Here is a 19613-nt window from a genome sequence, read left to right on the forward strand (position 1 = left end):
CCTTTTCCTCTCCGACTGTCCCCACGGCATGTTGAGCCAGACTGGTGCTCCGGAAGGCTCCGCCAGCTCCACGGCAGCTCCGGCCACGCCATCGGCCACCTCGGCCATCTTTGGCTCGGCTGCATCCACCACTCTGCCGGTGTCGTCGGCGTCGTCGTCGTCTTCCTCGTCGTCGTCGTCGGCCTCTGCCGCTTCCGCTTCGGCCCCGGCCGCACCGCATCGGATCTCGCCCGCCGCCAGCAGCCAGGCCGCTCCCGCGTCTGGCTTCAGCAGTCTACTGCCTCGCAGCTCGTCGTCGGCTTCGACCGCTTCCAACTCGGGCGCATCCACACCTACCGCGGCGAGGATGTCCAGCTCCGGCTTCGGCCGCACCACGGCAGGCACCACTTCGCCGCGCAGGGCGTCGTCGAGCCTGGCCGGATCCTCGCGTCCCGCCCAGAGCGCATTCCAGCAGCGACGCATCTCGCACCATCCCCCGTCCGCCTCCTCTTCCTCGTCGGCGTCGGTATCCACCGCCACCGCCCTCTCGTCGACCGATGGAACCAACGCCGTCCCCTCGATCTTTGGCGCGCTCTCATCGTCGAGCCAACACGCGGCCACCAGCTCGCACCGCGCAGCGCAGGCCGTCAACCACAACTTCCACGACAGTCTCCGCGGCAGCGTCGGAGGGGGCCTGACGGCCAGCCCGCGCATGGCCGGCAACGGTCTGCCCAGCTACATGCATCAGGCCCGCGGCAGCGCACCCTGGGACCAGGGCGGAGGTCGCGGCGTCTACCAGCTCCTCTCCACCACACAGCAGGACGCCACGAACCTCCAGCTCCAGCCCACGTTCGAAGAGCACTCGCTAGTCTCTTTCAGCTGGACCATCCGTGACGTTCACCTGCTGCGCGACGAGGTCGAGCGGACGCCCCCTCCCTCGATGGGGGGCCGCTCCGTCAGCGCAGGAGCCGGCAAGAGCGACGTCTGGGCCACTCAGCCCGTCTTTGGCGAGGGAAAGTGGCGCCTCGAGCTCGTCAGGACTCAGCGTAGGCTTGATCCCGCCTCCCAAGAGCCCGTCGACCCGACCCAGTCAGACGACCCTGCAGCCTCGACCGCCGCGTTCGCATCAGAGCAGCAGCCAGAGCAGTCGTCCGAGATCGGCCAGGGCGATGCCGAGGCGGCCGATGATGACGATCCAGAGGGTTCCTTGCCCCGCTCCGACAGCATTACGGTGCTCTCCGTCTATCTCACCTCGATTCTCCTCGACTACAGCCACTCGGACGTCGAGATCACCACGTCCATCATGGTCGGCGTCCGCCCCGCCCGAGAGCCCATCGGCCGCCGCGGCTCGGCGTCGGGGGGCTGGTGCTGGCGCGGCTTCTACGACTTCTGCTTCCACCGCGAGCAGCACTTTTTCCAGTGCCACGACCTGCCCAGCATTTCGGAGCTACTGCAAAACGATGTGATACGCAACGACGACGCCTTCACCCTGACCGTCCAGCTGAATCGGCTTCCCACCCACGCTCCGCAGCCGAGCCCGGCGGGCGCGACGACCAGCTTCATGCCGCCCTTTGAGGCCAAGGGCGCCCACCTTGTGCCCCGCAGCGTGCTCGACTCTCTGCAGGGCTTGCTCGACGACGCCAACACCGGAGATGTGCGCGTCGTTGTGCGCGAGCGCGGCCTATTCGACCGCGGCGACGATCCCGCCGCCGATGCCCGCCCGTATCCGATCGGCCTGAGCATGCGCGACAACGACGACCACGCCAACGACACCGGCGTCGAGGCCGAGGTCGACGACAGCTCTGAGCACTGGCAGCCGTCGGTCGACAAGGTCTGCGTCCGCGACCGCGTGCTCTGGGCGCACTCGAGCATCCTCAAGAACCGCAGCGACTACTTCAAGACGATGCTGGCCTCGAATTTCAGCGAAGGACAGGGCCAGACCTATCCCACGTTCGGCGGCGGTGGCGGAGGAGGCCCGCACCGGCGCGAGACGTCGGGCGACGTCAGCGGAGTCGCCATGGGTGGCCGCTCCGTGCGCACGCTGCGCATCGCTGACGCCGACTACGTGACGGCCTACTGGTTTCTGCGCTTCCTCTATACCGAGGACATCGAGTTTGCCGAAAACGAGGACGTGCGCGGCGCCGTGCTCGACGAGGACTGGGCGGTCGGGTCGGATCCGGCTGCCGACGAATGCGACGGCTCCCTGGGCGACGGCGGCTCAGTCGCACAGCAGGGCTCGCGCTTCCTGCGGGACTGGACGCCCCTATCCGAGGTGCTGCTGCTGCAGGAAGAAGAAGCATCGCGATCCTCGACGCCGCTGCGGCATCCGCATCACCAGCAGCAGCAGCACGACTCGGGCCAGGCCCGCTTCTCCAAGCACGCCACGCAGGGCACGCGATACACTTCGTATGCCGACACTTTTCCACGCATGCCACACGCTCCCGCCTCGCACCACACGCTCAGCACGCGGGCGAGCGAGGGGATGCTGGCCGCAACCTCCGCTCGCGGCGGAGGCGGCACCGGCGGCGGAGGAGAGGCTGCACCTCCCTCGCCCTCGCCGTCCCTACACCTCGATTCTTCGATGCAGCATCAGCCGCACGCTGGCGGCTCGGGCCAAGGCCAAGTCCAAGGTCAAGTCCAGGTCCAGGGGCACGGTAGCGGCAACAGCAACAACAACAACCAGGTGCGCGTCCAAGCGGCGACGCTGGCGACACTCTCTTCGGACCCGCACGAACACCCGGCGTCGCCGCCGGGCCCGGCATCGGCATTCAACATCTTCCGGCTGGCGCACCGCTTCTGCATGGCCGACCTGCTCGAGGTGGCGTCGGCGCACCTCGTCGCCTCGCTCACGCCTGCATCGGCGTTCCCGCTGCTGCTGGCGACGAGCGTGTACGCGGACCTGCACGACCAGGTCAAGCGCTTCGTCTACGCCCACTGGGAGAGCGTGGCCAACTCGACCGAGTTTGAGCGGTGCTGCGACGAGGTGGGCCGCGGCGAGTGGGGGCCCGAGGCCGGCAGAGCGCTGCGCCTCTTTATGAAGAGCCTCGTCAGCCCCGCCAGGGTGGTGCCCGCCGCTCCGGGCCGCTCCTAGCGGTGCGGCGAGCCGTCGTGACGGACCGAGGTCCGATACCGGCCCCATGGCCGTGCTATGATCGTGATGATCGCATGTCGCGGTCCGTTGCAAGCGCGCGTCCAGAAGACGCTTGCGCCGTGGTCGCAGTCGAAGTGGTAGTCGCTATGGCGTTCGCACTCGGTGTAGCCGTCCCTTGGCCTCGTCCGGGAACCTCGCCTGCTGCTCCTCGATCCCCATCGCGCAACGTCTCTTTCTCCGTCCGTCTGAAGGCTGGTCAGTTACGGTCCCCTCCGCCTGAGCCAAACCCCTCGGCTCTCTCTTCTCCTGCGCTATCGTCTCCGCCCCTGTCATATACCCTTGCTCGATCTCGCTCTGCATTCCCCGCGAACCTCCGTTCCCGCGTCCCCTATCCACGTGCTGCTAGCCATTCCTCTTCCTGCCCGCTCAGCTGATCGAAGTAGGCCTGCTGATCACGACGTTCCCGTCATCGTCGGTCTCGCCGACGCTGCTCCCGCTGCCGTTCCCCTCGGTGCTGCTGCCGCCGCCGCCAGTGGCAGCGGCATTTCGCCGGCGGATCTCGTCGGCCTCGTCGCTTCGGACCGCCGATGCGGTGGCGGCGGTCGAGGCGTCGGCGCCCTGCTGCTGCTTTTGCTTTTGGGCCTCTGTGACGAGGCCGTAGTCGTCGGCCTTTGTGCCAGACGTGCCCGGCTTCCGGAGCTGCTGCTCCTGCTTTTCCAGCTTGTTCTGCAGCTTCTCGGTCTTCCTCTGCGGGCTGCCGGTGCCGACGAGCTTGGCCATCAGGCCGGCGATGCCGCCAAGGCGCGGTGCGGGCATCTGCTGCTGCGCAGCATCGGCGCCGGCAATGGTGGCGGCGACGTCGTGCTGCTGCCGCTGCGCGTCCATGGCCTTGAGCTCGTCGAGCATCTTTTGGCGCACCGAGTTGGTGAGGTCGGTGACGTCGTCGGCGGTGAGGTGCGACGTGGCGATGGGGGGCAGCACCTTGATCTTGATGGTGCCCGACTCGAAGCGCGTCTTGCCGTCAAAGAGGCGGTGGTAGTGCTCGCAGACGACGGGGATGATGGGCACGCCCGACTGGACGGCGAGGTGGAAGGCGCCCTTTTTAAAGGGGAGCAGGTCCGGAAAGGGGAGGTTGGAGCGCGTACCCTCGGGAAACACCCAGAGGCTGAGGTTCTTGCGCTTCATGTCGGCGCCGACCTGGGCAAAGGCCTTGATGGAGTCGTGTCGGTTCTTGCGGTTGATAAAGACGGCGCCGCTGAGGAGCATGTACTGGCCGAGCAAAGGGGCAAACTTGAGCTCCTGCTTTGCCATGATGCTGGCGAAGCCGGGGAAGATGCGGCCGAGGTAGAGGATGTCGATGCCCGTCTGGTGGTTGCCGACGAGGACGGCGGGCGACTTGTTGCTAAAGTGCTCCTCGCCCTCGACCTCGAAGCGGATGCCGGTGAGGGTGCCGGTGAGGTAGTAAAAGGAGCGGGCGACGACCTTGTTGATGTTGAGGCGCTGGCCGGGCACGAGCGAGAGGACAATCGACACGAGGACGCCCCACACTGAGCAGACGCCCAGGCCGCCGACGTAGAGGAGCGCATTGAGGTACAGGCGGGCGCGCTGCGAGCGCGGCGAGGCGAGCGCGAGCAGCAGCAGCGAGGCGCCCGTCACCGTCGCCAGAGATTTCGAGAGGACCGCCATGGTGGACAGGATGAGACCCATCGAGGGGGAACGAGAGCGTGGCCGAAGGCGAGATGGGAAGGGGGGGGGGGGGGGAAGAGTGAAGGAGAGGTCGGTGCAGGCTTGTGCAGACCGAGGTATCGTCGAGTCGGGAAAGATGCCGAGCGCCGGGGAATGCGAGCGAGCGAGCGTGAGCGGATGCTGACGGCAGCGGGTAGCAACGAAGTAGATGTAGGGAGCGCGGTCAGCAGTTGAGCCGGTTCAGTGTCGTCGGCTGGAGCGTGTCGCCTCCGACGGGATGGTGATGGACGATAGGAGGGTACGGTGGTAGCCGGGTGGGCAGGTCGGTTTCGGCTTCGGCTCGGAAGTGGTGACGAGGCTGTTGGCAGGCGGCCGCAACGATAGATATACCGGATCGAGCTTAGGGATGGAGACCAACGAGAGAGAGGAACGAGGCAGGTGGCTGGCCCGCCCTTGCCTCTCCGCTCCCTCGCTCTACCTTGTCGCTCCGGGTGGGCTTCGGGTCGAGCGTGTGAGGAAGCGGACGACTGGGCCCTCTAGGCTGGGCGGAATGCGGCACGCGGCACGCGGCAAAGCCCCACAGCCGGTACCTCAAGCTGCCCTCGCACCAGACAGCCAGGCCAGGCCCAGTCCAGCCAGCCTCGCAGAAAAAAAAGAAAAGAGCAACGGGTAAAAGGCAACAAGCCCAGCCCCAACGGCGAAATCGCCCGCGTGAGCCTCTCCCTGGCTGGGCCCGGCGGGGGGTGGGGCGGGGGCGCCAGGACGGATGGGCCGGCCAGCCAGGCCCCACGCACCTCGAGTTTCACGCGCCGACGCCGCACTACTCACCTGCCTGCCTCCTCTCCACCTTGACTGAGCAGCCAAGACGTGGGGTACGCGCTCCTTCAACGGACCGCCCGGGTTGGGGTTCAAGATGCAGCAAGGCAAGGCGTGTATGTGTGTGAGTGAGCGCGAATGTGTGTGCGAGCATGCGCGAATGAAGTTGGGAAGATACAAGTACAGCTGAGACTGGACTACCGTTGAAATGCGATGGGGCCGAAGCGGAAGCGGAAGCGGGAAAGCCGAAGGATGGCGTCAAGGGCGTTGGAAAGGTCGTCAGGGAACGAGAACGATGAAGCAGCATGAGAAGATCGTGGGCCCACTAGCTCCTAGTCTGGCGGCCTTTTTTGGTACGGTGTGGAACAGAAGGGAGGAGGGGGGCGTGCTCGGAGGTGAAGGGCCAACGAGGCGGCGTAGATGTCGACGCGATTCTAGTCAGGAGAAGCCGCGGTCGGTGCCGGACTGCCAGGTCAGGCCCAGTACGTGCAACGACGGCAAGGCCAGGCTGCGAGCGGCAGTGGACCGAACCGAGCCGTTTCCCCACCGAAACGACGACGGTGACGCCGACGAAGACGAAGACGACGGCTAGACGGTCCTGGCGCCGCTACCAATGCCGAGGCCGCTAGCACCCTGGATCGTCTCGCGCACCGTCTCAATGGCCTTGCCCAGCTCGTTTCTGCCACGGCCGTTGCCCGCCGCGCCCCAAAAGGCGTCCGTCGGGCTGGCATTGACCAGCTCGGCGTCGCCCGTCTCGAGCAGCGCCATCCGCAGGTCGCTGTGCTGCGTGAACTTGAGCAGTAGCACGTCGCGCATGGCCTGGACATTCAGGCCCTCCTTGATCCAGCCGGGCTTGACGTCGGTCGAGTACTTGCGCGCCACCTTGATGGCGTCGATCGGGTTGCTCGCCTTGCGCACCTTGGCCGCAATCTCGGGCCGGTGCGGCAGGAACTTGGTCGACTGGAACAGGTGCTCGGCCGTCGGGTAGCGCACATTGTCGCTGTACACGGCGTGGTCCGAGCTGTTGGAGAGCCAAAAGTTGTCCTGGCCGCGGTGAAAAAAGTGGATCCGGCCCTCGTCGTCCGGCTTGGCCACCAGGTCGTTGGCCATGCTGGTCCGCGACGGCGACTGGGGCACCGAGGTCGGGGGCGACGTGTTCGATGGCGATTCGGGGGCTGTAGACGACGATGACGACGCCTCGGCCTGGTTGTTGTTGTTGGCGGCAGCGGCAGCGTCTCCGTGGTCCCTGCTGGAGCGGCGGGACGAAGAGGCGGACGCGTTCTGGCTCGAGCTGGAAGCTGTTCGGTAGGCAAAGGCAGGGCCCAGAGACCGCGGTCGCATGGTCGTCAGTATCGGTCGTGGCTTCGTCATGCCGCTCGCTGCCCTACGGCTGGAAGGGCCATCCGACAGCTGTACTCACATTTCCCGATGGTGGACCACGTCTTGGGCTTGAAGAGGCTCAGTCGCTTCGGAGGGCGCACTCCATGCCCGGGGACGTCGAGGGCTCTTGGTGAGATGGTGGTGGCAGCCATGGTGAGCCGTTGTATATGGGTCGAAGCTGCGAAGCGGGTCGGAGCGACGGGCTTATCGAGACCTGGCGGGGCGACCTAGGCGGACCGCGTGGATCAAGGCGGGGCTACCGAAGCAGGCAAGCAGGGTGCTCGTCTCTCTGCACGACTGTAGAGACTCTGGCTCAAGGCTGGTGGGTCGGCAAGTGGGTGGGTCGACGAGCGTGCGTGTGGACGAGCAGGGTTGCAGAGCGAGTGCGGTGGGCAAGAATGGCCAGCGGGCGAAGGTCGATGAAGGACGACACGGCGATGCAGCGGGAGACGCAACGAGACGGGTCGATGGCGAGCTGTTGGTGGCCGGGGGCTTGCTTGCGAGAGACGAAGGCGCTAGACGAGATGGATGGGGGAAAGGCAGGAGGAGGAAGATGGTGATGACGAGCGAGGAAGAGGCGGGCAAGTGAACAGCGGGAGGGCCCCGCGAGAGCAAGGAGGATACCTTTGTAGGCAGATGGGTGGACGGGTGCGGGGCGGCAACGGCATATGGCAGGCGAGCACGCCAGAAGCCGGTCGATCTTGCTCGAGGCGGCCCAGGATTCCGCCTGATTCAGCCGTCCAACCGCCTCGACGGAACGGCGAGGTCGAGAAGGGAAGGCCTGGCAGGCCAGCAGGGCGCATGGCCGTCCGGCAGGATGGACGGGCGCGCACGCGGCATCGTGCTAGACGATGGGGCCACGGGAGGGCGATGCCGAGATGTCGGCGATATCGACGTCCATCCCTGCCCGCACGCTCCACCGTGCACCTGGCTTTGCCCGTCCGTCCGTCCGTCGACTGCCTGCCTCTCTCTCTCTCTTGTTGGCCTGCTGGACAGCATCCCAAGAGCAGCCTCGAGGTGACCGACCGCTCCAAAGCGCCAAGGACGAAGGAGCGAGCGAGCGACTGCCGCCCGTCTGGACCGGCTTGCCGTAGGTGCTGGCTTGTCTCCGCAAGCTGCTGCTTGGCCGGCCTGAGGAGGTAGGCGGGGCTACCGCTAGGCACCCGTCGTCGCGGAGGTACGGTGCGAGCGGCCCAAGTCCAGCTGAGACGACGGTGACGGAAGCAGGCTGGGCTGCGTGAGGCCCGGAGCGTGGGGCGTGGTGAGGCGGCAGGGAAATTGTGGAGCGAGCGAGTGAGCGAGCGAGCACGCAAGACGTGCATCCATCCGCCAGCTGAGCCTGCCCTGCCCTGCCCTGCCCTGCCCGGATCGCCCTGCTTGACAGGCGCAACGAGCGGGATGGCGCCATCCTTGGCGTCAATCACCTTTTTTTTCGCCCCGCCTGGCCCAGAAGGCCGGCCCGTGGGTCCTCTAGCCTGGCTCCCCGGCCGTCTGCCTGCCAGAAGACCCGGCCGATCGGGCTTGCCTGACCGTCGATCCGCTCCAGCACAGCCAGGTCAGGTCAAGTCAAGTCAAGTCAAGCCAAAAGCCGGCCAGGTCGAAGTCGAGGTCGAGGTCGAGGTCGAGTTGGACCGAGGCCGTCGTGCCAGAAGAGAAGCGAGAGAAGAGAAGAGATAGAAGCGCCGCGGCGACGGTCGGTGGGCGTAGGTGGACCCTGGTTCACTTCGCCCGGGATCTCGCCCTGCCTAGGCCTGTCTACGCTGCCTGCCTGCCTCGCCCTCTCCCGCCTGCCCGCCCGCACGCAACATCTCGAGACAGCAGCAGACGACCGGAGACACAACGTGCGTGCCAGGTGGACGTGCGATGACGAGGTGAACAGGCAGGTTCGACGGCAGGCTACGGACAGGACAAAGATGCATGGGCCGGCAGGCGGGCAGGCCGGGAAGGCTAGGCTCAGGCACCCCGGCCCGCCACCGGTAGCAACGCAACAAACGGCCTTTGCTTGTTGGCGCGTGGCGACCGGTACTGTACGCGCCTGGCCCTAACCTGGTCTGGTCTGTCCGGCGCGTCTTCTGGATGAGCCGGATGGCCGTGCCAGATGCAAATCTCGGCGTCCTACATGTCTAGGGGGGAGCGCGCCCGGCATCTTTCTTCGCTACAGACCGAGGTGCCCCTCGATACTTCGCACGCCGCCGACGCAAGACCACAGGCACACATCGAGCGAGGGAGCGAGCCAGCCAGCCAGCAGTCGAGCAAAGTGTGGGTGGGGGCCAACTCGTTTCGTATTTGTTTGAGAAGGCTGGTGAGAGAGCGGCGATCGACGACCTCCATCGCCCTCGACCTCGAGGTCGGTTGAAAACCTCCAGGATGGTCGAAGGAGGAGGGACAAGACGCGCGCACGAGGCGCCGACGAGTGGGCCGAGGAGAGAGAGGGAGGGCGGGAGGATGGTTGGTATAGTACAGGAAATAGTGTGGCATCGCCCCCTTGGGGCGCCAGCGACGGAGACGGAGGCAACAAGAACAACATGGACACGGGACAGGATCAGGGACAAGGAATCGACCGACGGGTAGACGAACGGCGAGGGAGGTGCGAGGGAGGTGCGAGTGAGGTGGTTAGAGAAGAGGGGTAGCAGGATGAGGTCGGTAGAGAGGGGGGGTTGGGAGGGATACCAAGATAGGAAGATATGCGACTGCGAGTTTGCGAGAAGACGATCGATCGCGCTTGGCCAGCATGGCGTCGGAAAGCGCGACAAGACGAGGGACAAAAGAGACGCCACGCGGGCGCCTGGGCAGATTGACGGGCATGCGATGACGATGATCGTGCCAGAGGCAAAGACGCTGAGCCTCGGCTGCCCAGCGACTTTTTCGCGACGGCATGGCCTGGTATGGCCGGATCGAAGCGGCGAGATGCGTGACCGCTTCACGGCGATTATACGTCGGCGGTCGCGCTTCACGCCGTCAAAGGGCCGAAGAGAGGACCGACGCCGGGTGCTGGCTCGCAGCCTCGCCCAGAGGGAGAAGGGGAGCCAGCCAGCGTGAGCGGAGCGGCTAGAGGGGTCGACTGCGCGTCGAGGCGGCTTGAGACGTGGCAGAGGCAGTAGACCGAACCGGCCGCCGAGGGAGCGAGGCCAAGGGGATAATCCAAGGAACAGAGGGCTTCAGGTAGATGGGCTGCCTGCCGTCGATCACACCTTGATGGTGGCGGCGCTGACTTCACGATTCTTGGACGTGTCGGCAGCAGCGGCCGCCGCCGCCGCCGGGTTGCTCCACTCGCGCTCGTGCTTAATCGGGCCCGGGCCCATGGGCTGGTCCGTGAGCTGGGGCCCCTCGGACCCGCTGGCATCGGTGCTGCCGTCGCGCTTGATGTCGCCCTCGCTGCGTGGGCGGCCACGCATGTCGTGCGGGTAGCCCGGCTGGTTGGGGTTGTGGGGTGGCATGTTGGCAGGCCGCGGCACCGCGTGCGCCGAGTACATACCGGCCTGGTGCGGCGCCTGGGTCATGTGCGGTGGGCCGGATGTGGCGGGATGCATGTAGGCCGGGTGCGGCGGGCCCATGCCGGCGGGAATCGGCATGCCCGGCTGGCCCATCGAGTGGTGCGGGTCCGGGTGCGGGTGCGGCCCCATGGGGCCCATGCCCATGGGCATGCTCATCGGCACGCCCGGCGGCGCGCCGCCATTCGCCTGGACCAGCTGGCTCTTGAGGAACATGATTTCGTTGCGCAGCGCCCCCACCGTGTTCTGCAGGTTCTCGTTGTCGTTTTGCAGGTACTCGACCTTGGCCTGGAGCGACGCCAGCCACGCCTTTTTGCGCTGCCGGCACTTGAGCGCCGCCTGGCGGTTGCGCTCGAGGAAGTTCTTGCGCTTGTCGTCCATGTTGCCGCCGTTCTTGCCGCCCTCGTTGTTATTGTTCTCGCCGCCGCTCTCGTCGCCGCTGCCGTCGTCAAAGTGGTCGTCGCCGCTGAGGCTGTTGCGCTTGCCCGAAGGCGCGCCGCCGGCCTGCTCCGACGTCTCACTCGCAGCCTTCTTGGCGCCCGTCTTGGCCTTTTTGCCGTTCGAGGCGCCGCCGGCGGCCGACTGGGCGTCGTCGCCATTTGCGCTGGCGGCAGCGCCCTTCTTCCGTTTGTTGCCACCCGCCGCCGCTCCCCCCTTGGCGCCCTTGGGGTTGCCGCCCTTGGCACCCTTGTTGGTGTTGGTCGACTCGTACAGCGACGTCGGCGCGTTTGCCGCGGCAAAAGCGGCTCCGTTGGGGCCCCCCAGGCTGCCCTCGCGCTTCGAGATTTCCTGCTGTGCCTGGCTCAGCAGGAAGAGGCCCGAGGCCGCCTGCGTCGCCTGCTGCTGCTGCTGCTGCTGGGCGGACGCGTCCAGCGGACCGAGCGGCTTTTGCATCATCTGCGGGCTGACGCTCTGCGAGATGCTCGAGTCGGTGTCGTTGTTTTCGATCGAGGCCTTGAGCTTCGAGCCGGGCTGGGCCGCCTTGCTGCCGTCGGCGCCAAAGGTGCGGCTGAAGGCGAGGTCAAACTGGTCGTGCGAGTCGATCGGCTTGCCGCCAAAGTTTTGCGGCTGCGAGGATAGCCCGTTGGCCCCCGTCGACGCGTCGAGCGGGTTGACCGGGTTGCCGCTGAGCGCCGAGAGCGTGTTGGGCGTGATGGTGGCTGCGGACGTCGACGAGGTGCTGTTGACCATAGCCGCCAGAAAGGCGGCCGTGTTGGGCGAAGGCGGCGGGAACGAGAGTCCGCCGCCAAGAGGCGTCAGGCCAGTCTTGAAGTTGGAGAGGTCGGGCGTGAAACCGGTGCGGAACGTGCTGGGATCAAAGTGCGAGCTCTGCGGGCCGGCCAGCATCGCCGGGCTCAGCGGGCCAGAACGTAGGGAGCTGGTGAGGCCGGCGGCCCAGGGATACTGGTTGGCCTCACTCGCTGGCGATGTGATGGACGCCACCGGCGGGAGCAGCGGCTTGGGTGTCGAGGTCGAGTCCTGGCCGCCACCGCTGGGCGACGTCTGCGTCTTGGGCGTCGACGGGTTGCGATCGCGGTAGGCGGCGCCCGGCCGCGTGCTGAGCGGCGGCGTGCTGGTGCTCGAGATCTTGTTGGCGTCAGCCTTGGAATCAGGCCGACGCTCGGGCGTGTCAGAGGGCCCGGAGCTGAACGACTTTTCGAAGGGGTTGGGCTCAAGGTGGTGTCGGGCCTGCGACCGGGATGGCGACGACCGCTTGGTCGGTCGTGCCGGTGGCCGTTGGGCGGTGGCTGATTGTCGGGGAAGCGGCGCGGGCAACGCCGTCGGCAGCGGGGTGGAAGATTCGACGTCGAGCGGAGCAAGATGGAACGAGTTTTCGATGACAGAAGAGAGAGAGAGAAAGAGAGGGATACGGTGGAGCAGGTAGGGCGGAGCAGGGCATCAGCGGTTGTGCGAGGGGATGGAGTGGGGCCGGCAGCGGCAACAGCACCGATGGACGGAATCGGGACTCACCGGTGTCAGTCATGGCGCGGTGACGTCGACGGCAGATGGTGGCAGCGACAGGTTGAGAGGTTGCAGTCCGCAAGGACGGGACCAAGGACAGAAGCGTCGGGCGAATAGTCGTGCCTGACAGTGGCGGCTGTCCAATGGGCTTTGTCGATCAGGGGCCCTGAGCCTACGAGGCGGTAAGGATGGCCGGGTGTCGACGAGGTGTGACGCGGCTGTGCGGAGTGAGAAGCGCACGAGGGGCCGGCAGCTAGCGAAGGCCTAGGCCAGCGTTTGACAAGGACAACGACGAGGAGGTCGAGCAAAAGGGTTCTCTAACGGCGACAGCGGCGGCGATGATGTCGCGGGCCTCTATCGGCTGCAAGAAGCGGGCTGGCGCGGTTGGTAAGACCGCCGAGAGCTTCGCCGGTCGGACGGCGCGCAGTGGGGCTTTCTGCTCGACGAAGACCCGAGGTTGATGCAGCTGCAGTCGACTGACGACTCGTGTGACGTTGACCCTGTCGAAGGCGGCCAGCTGAGAGCAGGAGCAGGTGTGACGAGGGAGGGGGACAGCCGCGAAGCGCGTGGTGCAACGCGGTATGACGGTCTGCAGTTGGTGCTAGGCGGGCTGTGGCGGCGTCGAGAGACGAGAAGCTACCGGTAGGTCCTGTCGGAATGACCGCGCGGGCCAGTTCGGCTGGACGTCGGGCCTGGCACAAGCAAGACGGAGCGGAGGGAGGCACGGGGCGAGGGGGTCCGCTGGGAAGGAAGCCGAAGACGACGTCGGCGGTAGCGTTCCTTAGGGTGAAAGGGTACCGGTCGCGGTGGTGACGACGGTGATGATGATGATGATGATGATGATGTTGATGGAGCTGCTACTCGTGTAGAGCGAGACGCAGGGCCCAAGGGTCCGTGTACAAAGCGGTTTGACAAGGAGGGGCGAAAAGAGTCGAGCGCGTGCTGCGGCTGCGGTTGCTTGCGGAGGGGGAGGGCACGCGGCGGCGGCTACAATGACGACGGTATGTCGTAAGGAGGACGGGAAGAAGCGTGGGTGGGTTCGCAGGACGAAGGCGGTGGCGGCAGCGAGGTGAGGCGGGGATGGGTGGAAGGCGGCTGGTGGATGTCGAGGCCAGCGGAAGCGATACGTGGCGAGGGTCCGAGGGTCTGTCTGGCCGACGGTAGCGTGTCTCGCTCGGTGGTGTCGGCGCCGTGGGGTCGGGCGAGAGTGGGCACCAGTGTAGAACCAGTAGCTGGGGGTGTCGAGAGTTGGCAAAGGCGTGGGTGCGGGTGCGGGTGCGGGTGGTGGTGGTGGTGACGTCGGAGGTTGCGGGTGGCGACGGTCGGTGATGGTGATGATGTCGTTGTGTTTGAGGCTGGCAGTGTCGAGGGGCAGGCCGACGAGGAGGGCGGGCAGAGGGAAGAAGTGGGCCGAGGCTGGCATCCAGGGGAAAACCCACCCGCTCCCTGCTCTCTCGCCGAGCTGCCCCATGATGCGCTAATGACGACAAGCCACACGGGCATGAGGCAACAGAGCAGAGCAGAGCCCCAAACTCGAAACTTTTTTTCTTTCTTTTCTCTCTCTCTCTCTCCCCCCGTCCCTCTCCCTGCCCTGACCTTCTGCGCCGCCACACGAGCAGCAGCATCGTCGCGCCTGCCTGAGGCCGCCGCCGCTCAAGCCCGAGGCCGGTCTGTGGGAGGTGGCGCCTGGCTTGGCTTGGCCTCGCCTCGCCTCGCCTCGCGATCGCGCCCCCGTTTGTGCTGTACCTAGGCTGCTGGGCGCACGCAGGACGAGGTCGCCGCAGGGGATGCCGGCGTGGGCCATCAGGCTGGCTAGCACGAGGATCGAGCGAGCAAGAGAGAGCCAACATTTGAGACGTGGCGGCGTCAAGCAGAGTACCACACCGTCGTACCGTAGCAGCAAAGGCAGGCAGGCCTATGCTCGATGGCGGCGGAGGCAGGGGCCCTAACCCTAGCCTGCTCTGGTTCGGCCGCCGCGCTCTTCCAAGAGGAACGACGGCGATGGTGGCGGAAACGACGAGCGGGCAATAGAGCTCGCCTCTGCTCCGGGGCCCTCTCTGCCTGCTTCGGCCATCCAAAAGCCAGGCGAGCTGCAGAGCAAGCAAGCAAGCAGGCGGCCACCGGTAGCCAGATGCGCTGCAGCCGGCCGGTTCGCCTGCCCAAACAACCGAGCGCGCGCGCCAGAACCTCAGCAGTCCACAAGCAGGCATGGCAGGCCATCGCATCGCATCCGCACCGTGGGCACCGTGTGTACGGCTAGGCGGGCGCCGACAGGCCGAAAAGACGCCGTGCCAGCGTCATGGTGGTCAGCGCAGCATGCATGCTGGCTGGCTGGCTGGCTGGCTCCTTGTTTGCCGCTTGCTTGCTTGCCTCGCCTGCATGCTTCGCACGCTGTTCTGGTTCGCCGGAAGTGCGCTCCGTACCGTCGCGTACCGCTTTTGCGATGCGAGATTGCCAAGGGGCGGGCAGCGGAAGCAAGGCAGGCCAGGCAGAGAGAGAGAGCTCAGGCGTCCGCGTCTGTTGCCGGGGTCAAGTGCCGGGCAGGCCTGGCTGGCTTGGAAAAACAAAGCGACGGCGCGATCGGCATGGGGGATCGAAGAGCGAGCGAGCGGGGATATCGACGATGCCCGCCCACGCTCGCCAGCCTTGGCCCCCGTTCCGATCAGCGCGGACGAAACACGCACGTACAGCCAGCCCAGCCAACGAAGCGGCCAGCCACCACCAGCCAGGCCATCGAGGCTGCGCAGGCGAGGCCAAGCGGTCTCAAGCGGCAGCGGGGCAGGCAAGCAAGCAAGGGAAGCAGCGCAGGTAGGCAGCAGCAGGCTAGGCAGGCTAGGGCAAAGCGCGCACATCCGGCGCAGGCAGGCAGGCAGGCAGGCAGGCAGGCAGGCAGGCAGGCAGGCAGGCAGGCAGGCAGGCAGGCAGGCAGGCAGGCAGGCAGGCAGGCAGGCAGGTCAGGCTGGCAGGCTGGCACGCAGGCGACAGGCAGGCAGGCAGGCAGGCAGGCAGGCAGGCAGGCAGGCACGCAGGCACAGGCAGGCAGGCAGGCCGGCGCAACGGAAATTGAGGTAGGCGGGCGGGCCGCCGCCGTCGGTGCCCTGCTGGCTGGCTGCTGCTGCGCGGGTCCGACCGGCCTATGTACGCCCGTCCGCCGCCTCCCGTTGTTCCGATGCACGCTTGCTTGCTTGCTCGGTTGCTGGGCTGTCGCCTACTAGGCAAGCGGCCGGTCTTTGAGGCGGCGTGTCGGCGCTGCTACTTACCACCGCATCTTGGCGTGAGGAGCGTCTTGCGTCTTCAGCCCGAGGCCGAGGCCGGGGAGCACCTCGCTCACCCGCGCGAGACAAAGCAACGCCAGACGTCGGCCTCCCTCAGCCACTTGCCACGCCCAGTCTCGCTCTCAACGTGGCCCCGCTTCGATCGTCAATGCGCAGCGCACACGCGAGCTAGGACCAGGTGACGCCTGTCTGTTCGGTCGTTCTCTGTCTCTGAGTAGTGCGTTGTTGAAACCATCGCTGCGGGTCACGATACTGCTAGTGTACATGGCATGGAAGGGTTGCGCGTGCGTGTGCGGGATCATCAGTCTGGAATCGGGATTCTGGTCTTCGTCTCGTCGGGTGCCTCTGCTCCTGGCCCACCTCGGCGCCCGCCTCGTGGTATGGTGCGGCGTGTGGATCGGACGCTCGCCGTGCCACGCTTCCGCGATCTAGTCGAGGGGCTCGGCCTCGATCCTGGCTCCCTGGTAGTCGTCGTCGTCGTCGACCATGTCGTCGTCATCGTCGTCCTGGTCCATGTCGGCGCCGTCGGCGCGCAGCGGCGCGTCGTGGTTGGGGTGGACGACGAGGCCGTTCCTGTGCGGGTCAAACGTGATGCGCACCGCGTCGTCGTCCTTGATGTTGACGCGTCCGCTGAGGATGAGGACCGAGAGCGGCGACAGCAGCTCGTTCTGGATCGAGCGGTTGAGCGGCCGCGCGCCCATCGAGGGTGAGAAGCCCGTCGAGACGAGGAAGTCGCGCGCGCCGTCGTCGAGCTGCAGCCGCACCTTGCCGCCGTTGTTGCGGATCCGCTGCTCAATCTCGGCGATGCGCACGTCGACAATCGAGCGCACGTCCTTGCGGCTCAGGCGCTGGAAGACGACAATCGAGTCGAGGCGGTTGACAAACTCGATGGGCAGCGACGTCTTGATCGTGTTGAGCACCAGCTGGCGCGTCGCCTCCGACATCTCGTCCTCCTGCGCCTCGTTGATGTACGCCGAGCCCAGGTTCGACGTCATAATGATGATCGTGTTGCGGAACGACACCTGGCGACCCTGGCTGTCCTGCAGCCGGCCCTCGTCGAGCACGCCGAGGAAGAGCTGGATAAACTCGCGGCTGGCCTTTTCAATCTCGTCGAGGAGGACGATGCTGAAGGGCTTGCGACGGACCGCCTCGGTCAGCACGCCGCCCTCTTCGTGGCCGACGTAGCCGGGCGGCGCGCCAATCAGCCGGGCGATGCTGTGCTTCTCCGAGTACTCGCTGCAGTCGATGCGGATCATGGCGTCGGCGCTGTCGAACATGCACTTGGCCAGCGTGCGGCTGAGGAGCGTCTTGCCCGAGCCGCTCGACCCGGCAAACATGAACGACGCAATCGGCCGGTTGGCGTCGGCCAGGCCGGAGCGCGACAGGCGGATGGCCTGGGCGACGCTCTTGACGGCCTCTTGCTGGCCGATGACCTCCTTGGCCAGCGTCTTTTCGAGGCGCAGCAGCTTGGTGCGCTCCGACTCGAGCATCCGCGACACGGGGATGCCCGTCCAGCGCGAGACAATGTTGGCGATCGAGTCGGCCGTGACGGCGTTGCTGTCCGAGTCCTTGCCCTCCTCTTCGCGCTTGCGCTCGGCCGCCTGCAGCGCCTGCAGCTTGTTTTCCAGGTCGGGCAGCGCGTAGAACTTGAGGTCGCTCGCCATAGCCAGGTCGTAGCGGCGCTCGGCCTCGGCAATCTTGGCACGGATGTCTTCAATCTTGCGGCGGACCGAGTTGATCTCGTCGCCCTTTGCGCGCTGCGCCTCGTACGCCGCCTTGATGGGCGCCAGCTCGTCGTCGATGGCCTGGATCTGCTTCTTGGTGTCCTCGAGCGACTGCTTGCTGGCGGCGTCCTTTTCGCGGCTGAGTGCGTGGACGGCAATCTCGAGCTGGAGGCGCTTGCGCTCGAGCTTGTCGACCTCCTCGGGCACCGTCTCGCGGCTGACGCGGACGTCGGCGCAGGCCTCGTCGACCAGGTCGATGGCCGAGTCGGGCAGCCGGCGGTCGGTCAGATAGCGCTTGGCCAGCTGCGCCGCCGAGACAATGGCCGAGTCGAGGATGCGAACGCCGTGGTGAACCTCGTACTTGTCGCGGATGCCGCGCAGGATGGCGATGCAGTCCTCGACGCTGGGCTCGACGACGAGGATGCTCTGGAAGCGGCGCTCGAGGGCGGCGTCCTTTTCAATGTACTTGCGGTACTCGTTGGCCGTGGTGCAGCCAATGACGCGCAGCTTGCCGCGCGCCAGCATCGGCTTGAGCAGGTTGGCGGCATCCATGCCCGAGTCGCTGCCCTGGCCCGCCATGAGGAGGTGCATCTCGTCGATAAACAGGATGCATGGCGTGCCGTCGGCCGTCATCTTTTCGATGTCCGAGAGGACCGACTTGACGCGCTCCTCGTACTCTCCCTTGTACTTTGCGCCGGCCATGAGGGCGCCCATGTCGAGGCTGAGGATCTTGCCGAGCAGGTTGGGCGGCACGTCGCGGTCGACGACGCGCTGGGCGAGGCCCTCGACGATGGCCGTCTTGCCCACGCCCGGGCTGCCGATCAGGACGGCGTTGTTCTTGGTGCGGCGCGAGAGGACGCGGACGGCGCGGCGGATCTCGTTGTCGCGGCCAATGACGGGGTCGAGGGAGCCCTCAGAGGCGAGAGCGGTGAGGTCGGTGCAGTACTTGCCGAGGGCGTCGTAGCCCGCCTCGGCGCTCTTGCTGTCGATGTGGCGGCCGCCGCGGGACTGGGTGATGGCCGTCTTGATGAGCTGTTCGTTGGAGAGACCAGCGTCCTTGAGCGCCTGCTTGATGCCGGCGTCGTCGATGAGGGCGAGGAGGATGTGGTCTTGGGCGATGTAGGCGTCGCGCTGCGTGTTTTTCTGGTTCTCTGCCTCCTTGAGCACCTTGGCGGCGGCCGACGAGAGCGTCATATTGTCCGGGGGCGGCGACTGCTGGGGCAGCTTGCGTAGCGTGGCGCGCAGCTTGTCCTCGAGGAGCTTGGCGTCGACGCCCGCCTTGGAGCAGATGCTCTTGAAGAGCGACTGCGATGCCTCGTTGGTCGACTGGACGCCCTGCGAGTTGCTCGTGTCGTCGGTGAGGAGCGCCAACGCAAGGTGAGCCGGCGCCACCTGGGCATGCGAGTGGTCCTTGGCCAGCTGGACGGCAGCCGAGACCGAGGCCTGCGCGCGGTCGGTGAAGTCGTACGAAGACATGGCGGGCGGGAAGGGGTAGTGCGGTGGATGCGTGGAAGAGATGCGTGCGAGGCGCGGGGTATGAATGCGGGCGCGGAGGGTGGTGCGGCGGTTATAGTAGTCTGAGGCGAGTCTGATGCGCTAGGGAGGGATCCTGCTGCTTCTGATGGTGGTCGTGGCGATGAGGATGGGCGCGAGAGGGCGCTGGAAAGAGCGCTTGGTAGCGACGGGTCGTCGAGTGTGCGTGTGTGTGTGTGTGTGTGTGAGTTATGGTGTGATGTGGTGGTGCGGTGAGGCGTGCCAGAGGAAGGAAGAGCGTGCTGCTAGCTGGTTTTATCTGAGCAGGGATCGTGGCGACGTGGATCGAGAAGGAGGCGACGAACGAGGTGCGTGGGGATGGGAAGCAAAGAGAGGTCGGCGGGTGAGTGAGCCATCCCAGCCTGAGGCATGTGCAGCCAGGCGAGCCACGCCCGCTTCGAGCAACGCCTGGCCCATGCTCGAAAAGTGGAGGAGCTTCTGGAAGCTTCAAGCGGGCGCCTGCGCGGGCGGGTGGCCAGGCCAAGCAACCGGGCCACGCCAAGCCAAAGCCGTGTTCCGTTTCCCGCGTCCCATGCACGGCCCGAAGAACTGGCCAGCTGCACCAACGCAGCCGGTCACTTCCCTCTCGTCAAGCCCTCGACCTGGCGACGATGCGATGCGATGCGATGCGATGCGAGCGATGCGGTTCGGGCGACGAACAGGCTACGTAGAGAGA

General features: G+C 66.4%; 5 protein-coding genes across 5 annotated transcripts; 1 reads left to right on the top strand and 4 right to left on the bottom strand.

The window, feature by feature from the left end:
* Positions 1-28: 28 nt before the first annotated feature.
* PFL1_04828 (uncharacterized protein) lies at positions 29-3070 on the top strand (the record flags this gene model as incomplete). Its single annotated transcript, XM_007882356.1, has 1 exon — positions 29-3070. The coding sequence occupies one exon, from the start codon at positions 29-31 to the stop codon at positions 3068-3070; it is 3042 nt and encodes a 1013-aa protein (XP_007880547.1).
* A 426-nt stretch (positions 3071-3496) lies between these two features.
* On the bottom strand, positions 3497-4756 carry PFL1_04829 (uncharacterized protein; the record flags this gene model as incomplete). Its single annotated transcript, XM_007882357.1, has 1 exon — positions 3497-4756. The coding sequence occupies one exon, from the start codon at positions 4754-4756 to the stop codon at positions 3497-3499; it is 1260 nt and encodes a 419-aa protein (XP_007880548.1).
* A 1404-nt stretch (positions 4757-6160) lies between these two features.
* On the bottom strand, positions 6161-7104 carry PFL1_04830 (uncharacterized protein; the record flags this gene model as incomplete). Its single annotated transcript, XM_007882358.1, has 2 exons — positions 6161-6870; positions 6993-7104. 2 exons carry the CDS (start codon positions 7102-7104, stop codon positions 6161-6163), a joined length of 822 nt encoding a protein of 273 aa, XP_007880549.1.
* Positions 7105-10137: 3033 nt separating this feature from the next.
* Positions 10138-12427, bottom strand: PFL1_04831 (uncharacterized protein; the record flags this gene model as incomplete). The annotated part of the gene is made up of 2 exons (XM_007882359.1): positions 10138-12191; positions 12415-12427. The coding sequence occupies 2 exons, from the start codon at positions 12425-12427 to the stop codon at positions 10138-10140; spliced, it is 2067 nt and encodes a 688-aa protein (XP_007880550.1).
* A 3681-nt stretch (positions 12428-16108) lies between these two features.
* On the bottom strand, positions 16109-18880 carry PFL1_04832 (uncharacterized protein; the record flags this gene model as incomplete). Its single annotated transcript, XM_007882360.1, has 1 exon — positions 16109-18880. The coding sequence occupies one exon, from the start codon at positions 18878-18880 to the stop codon at positions 16109-16111; it is 2772 nt and encodes a 923-aa protein (XP_007880551.1).
* Positions 18881-19613: the final 733 nt, after the last annotated feature.

The sequence above is a fragment of the Pseudozyma flocculosa genome (genome assembly GCF_000417875.1).
Source record: "Pseudozyma flocculosa PF-1 unplaced genomic scaffold scaffold00016, whole genome shotgun sequence".
NCBI classification, from domain to species: Eukaryota; Fungi; Basidiomycota; class Ustilaginomycetes; order Ustilaginales; family Ustilaginaceae; genus Pseudozyma; species Pseudozyma flocculosa.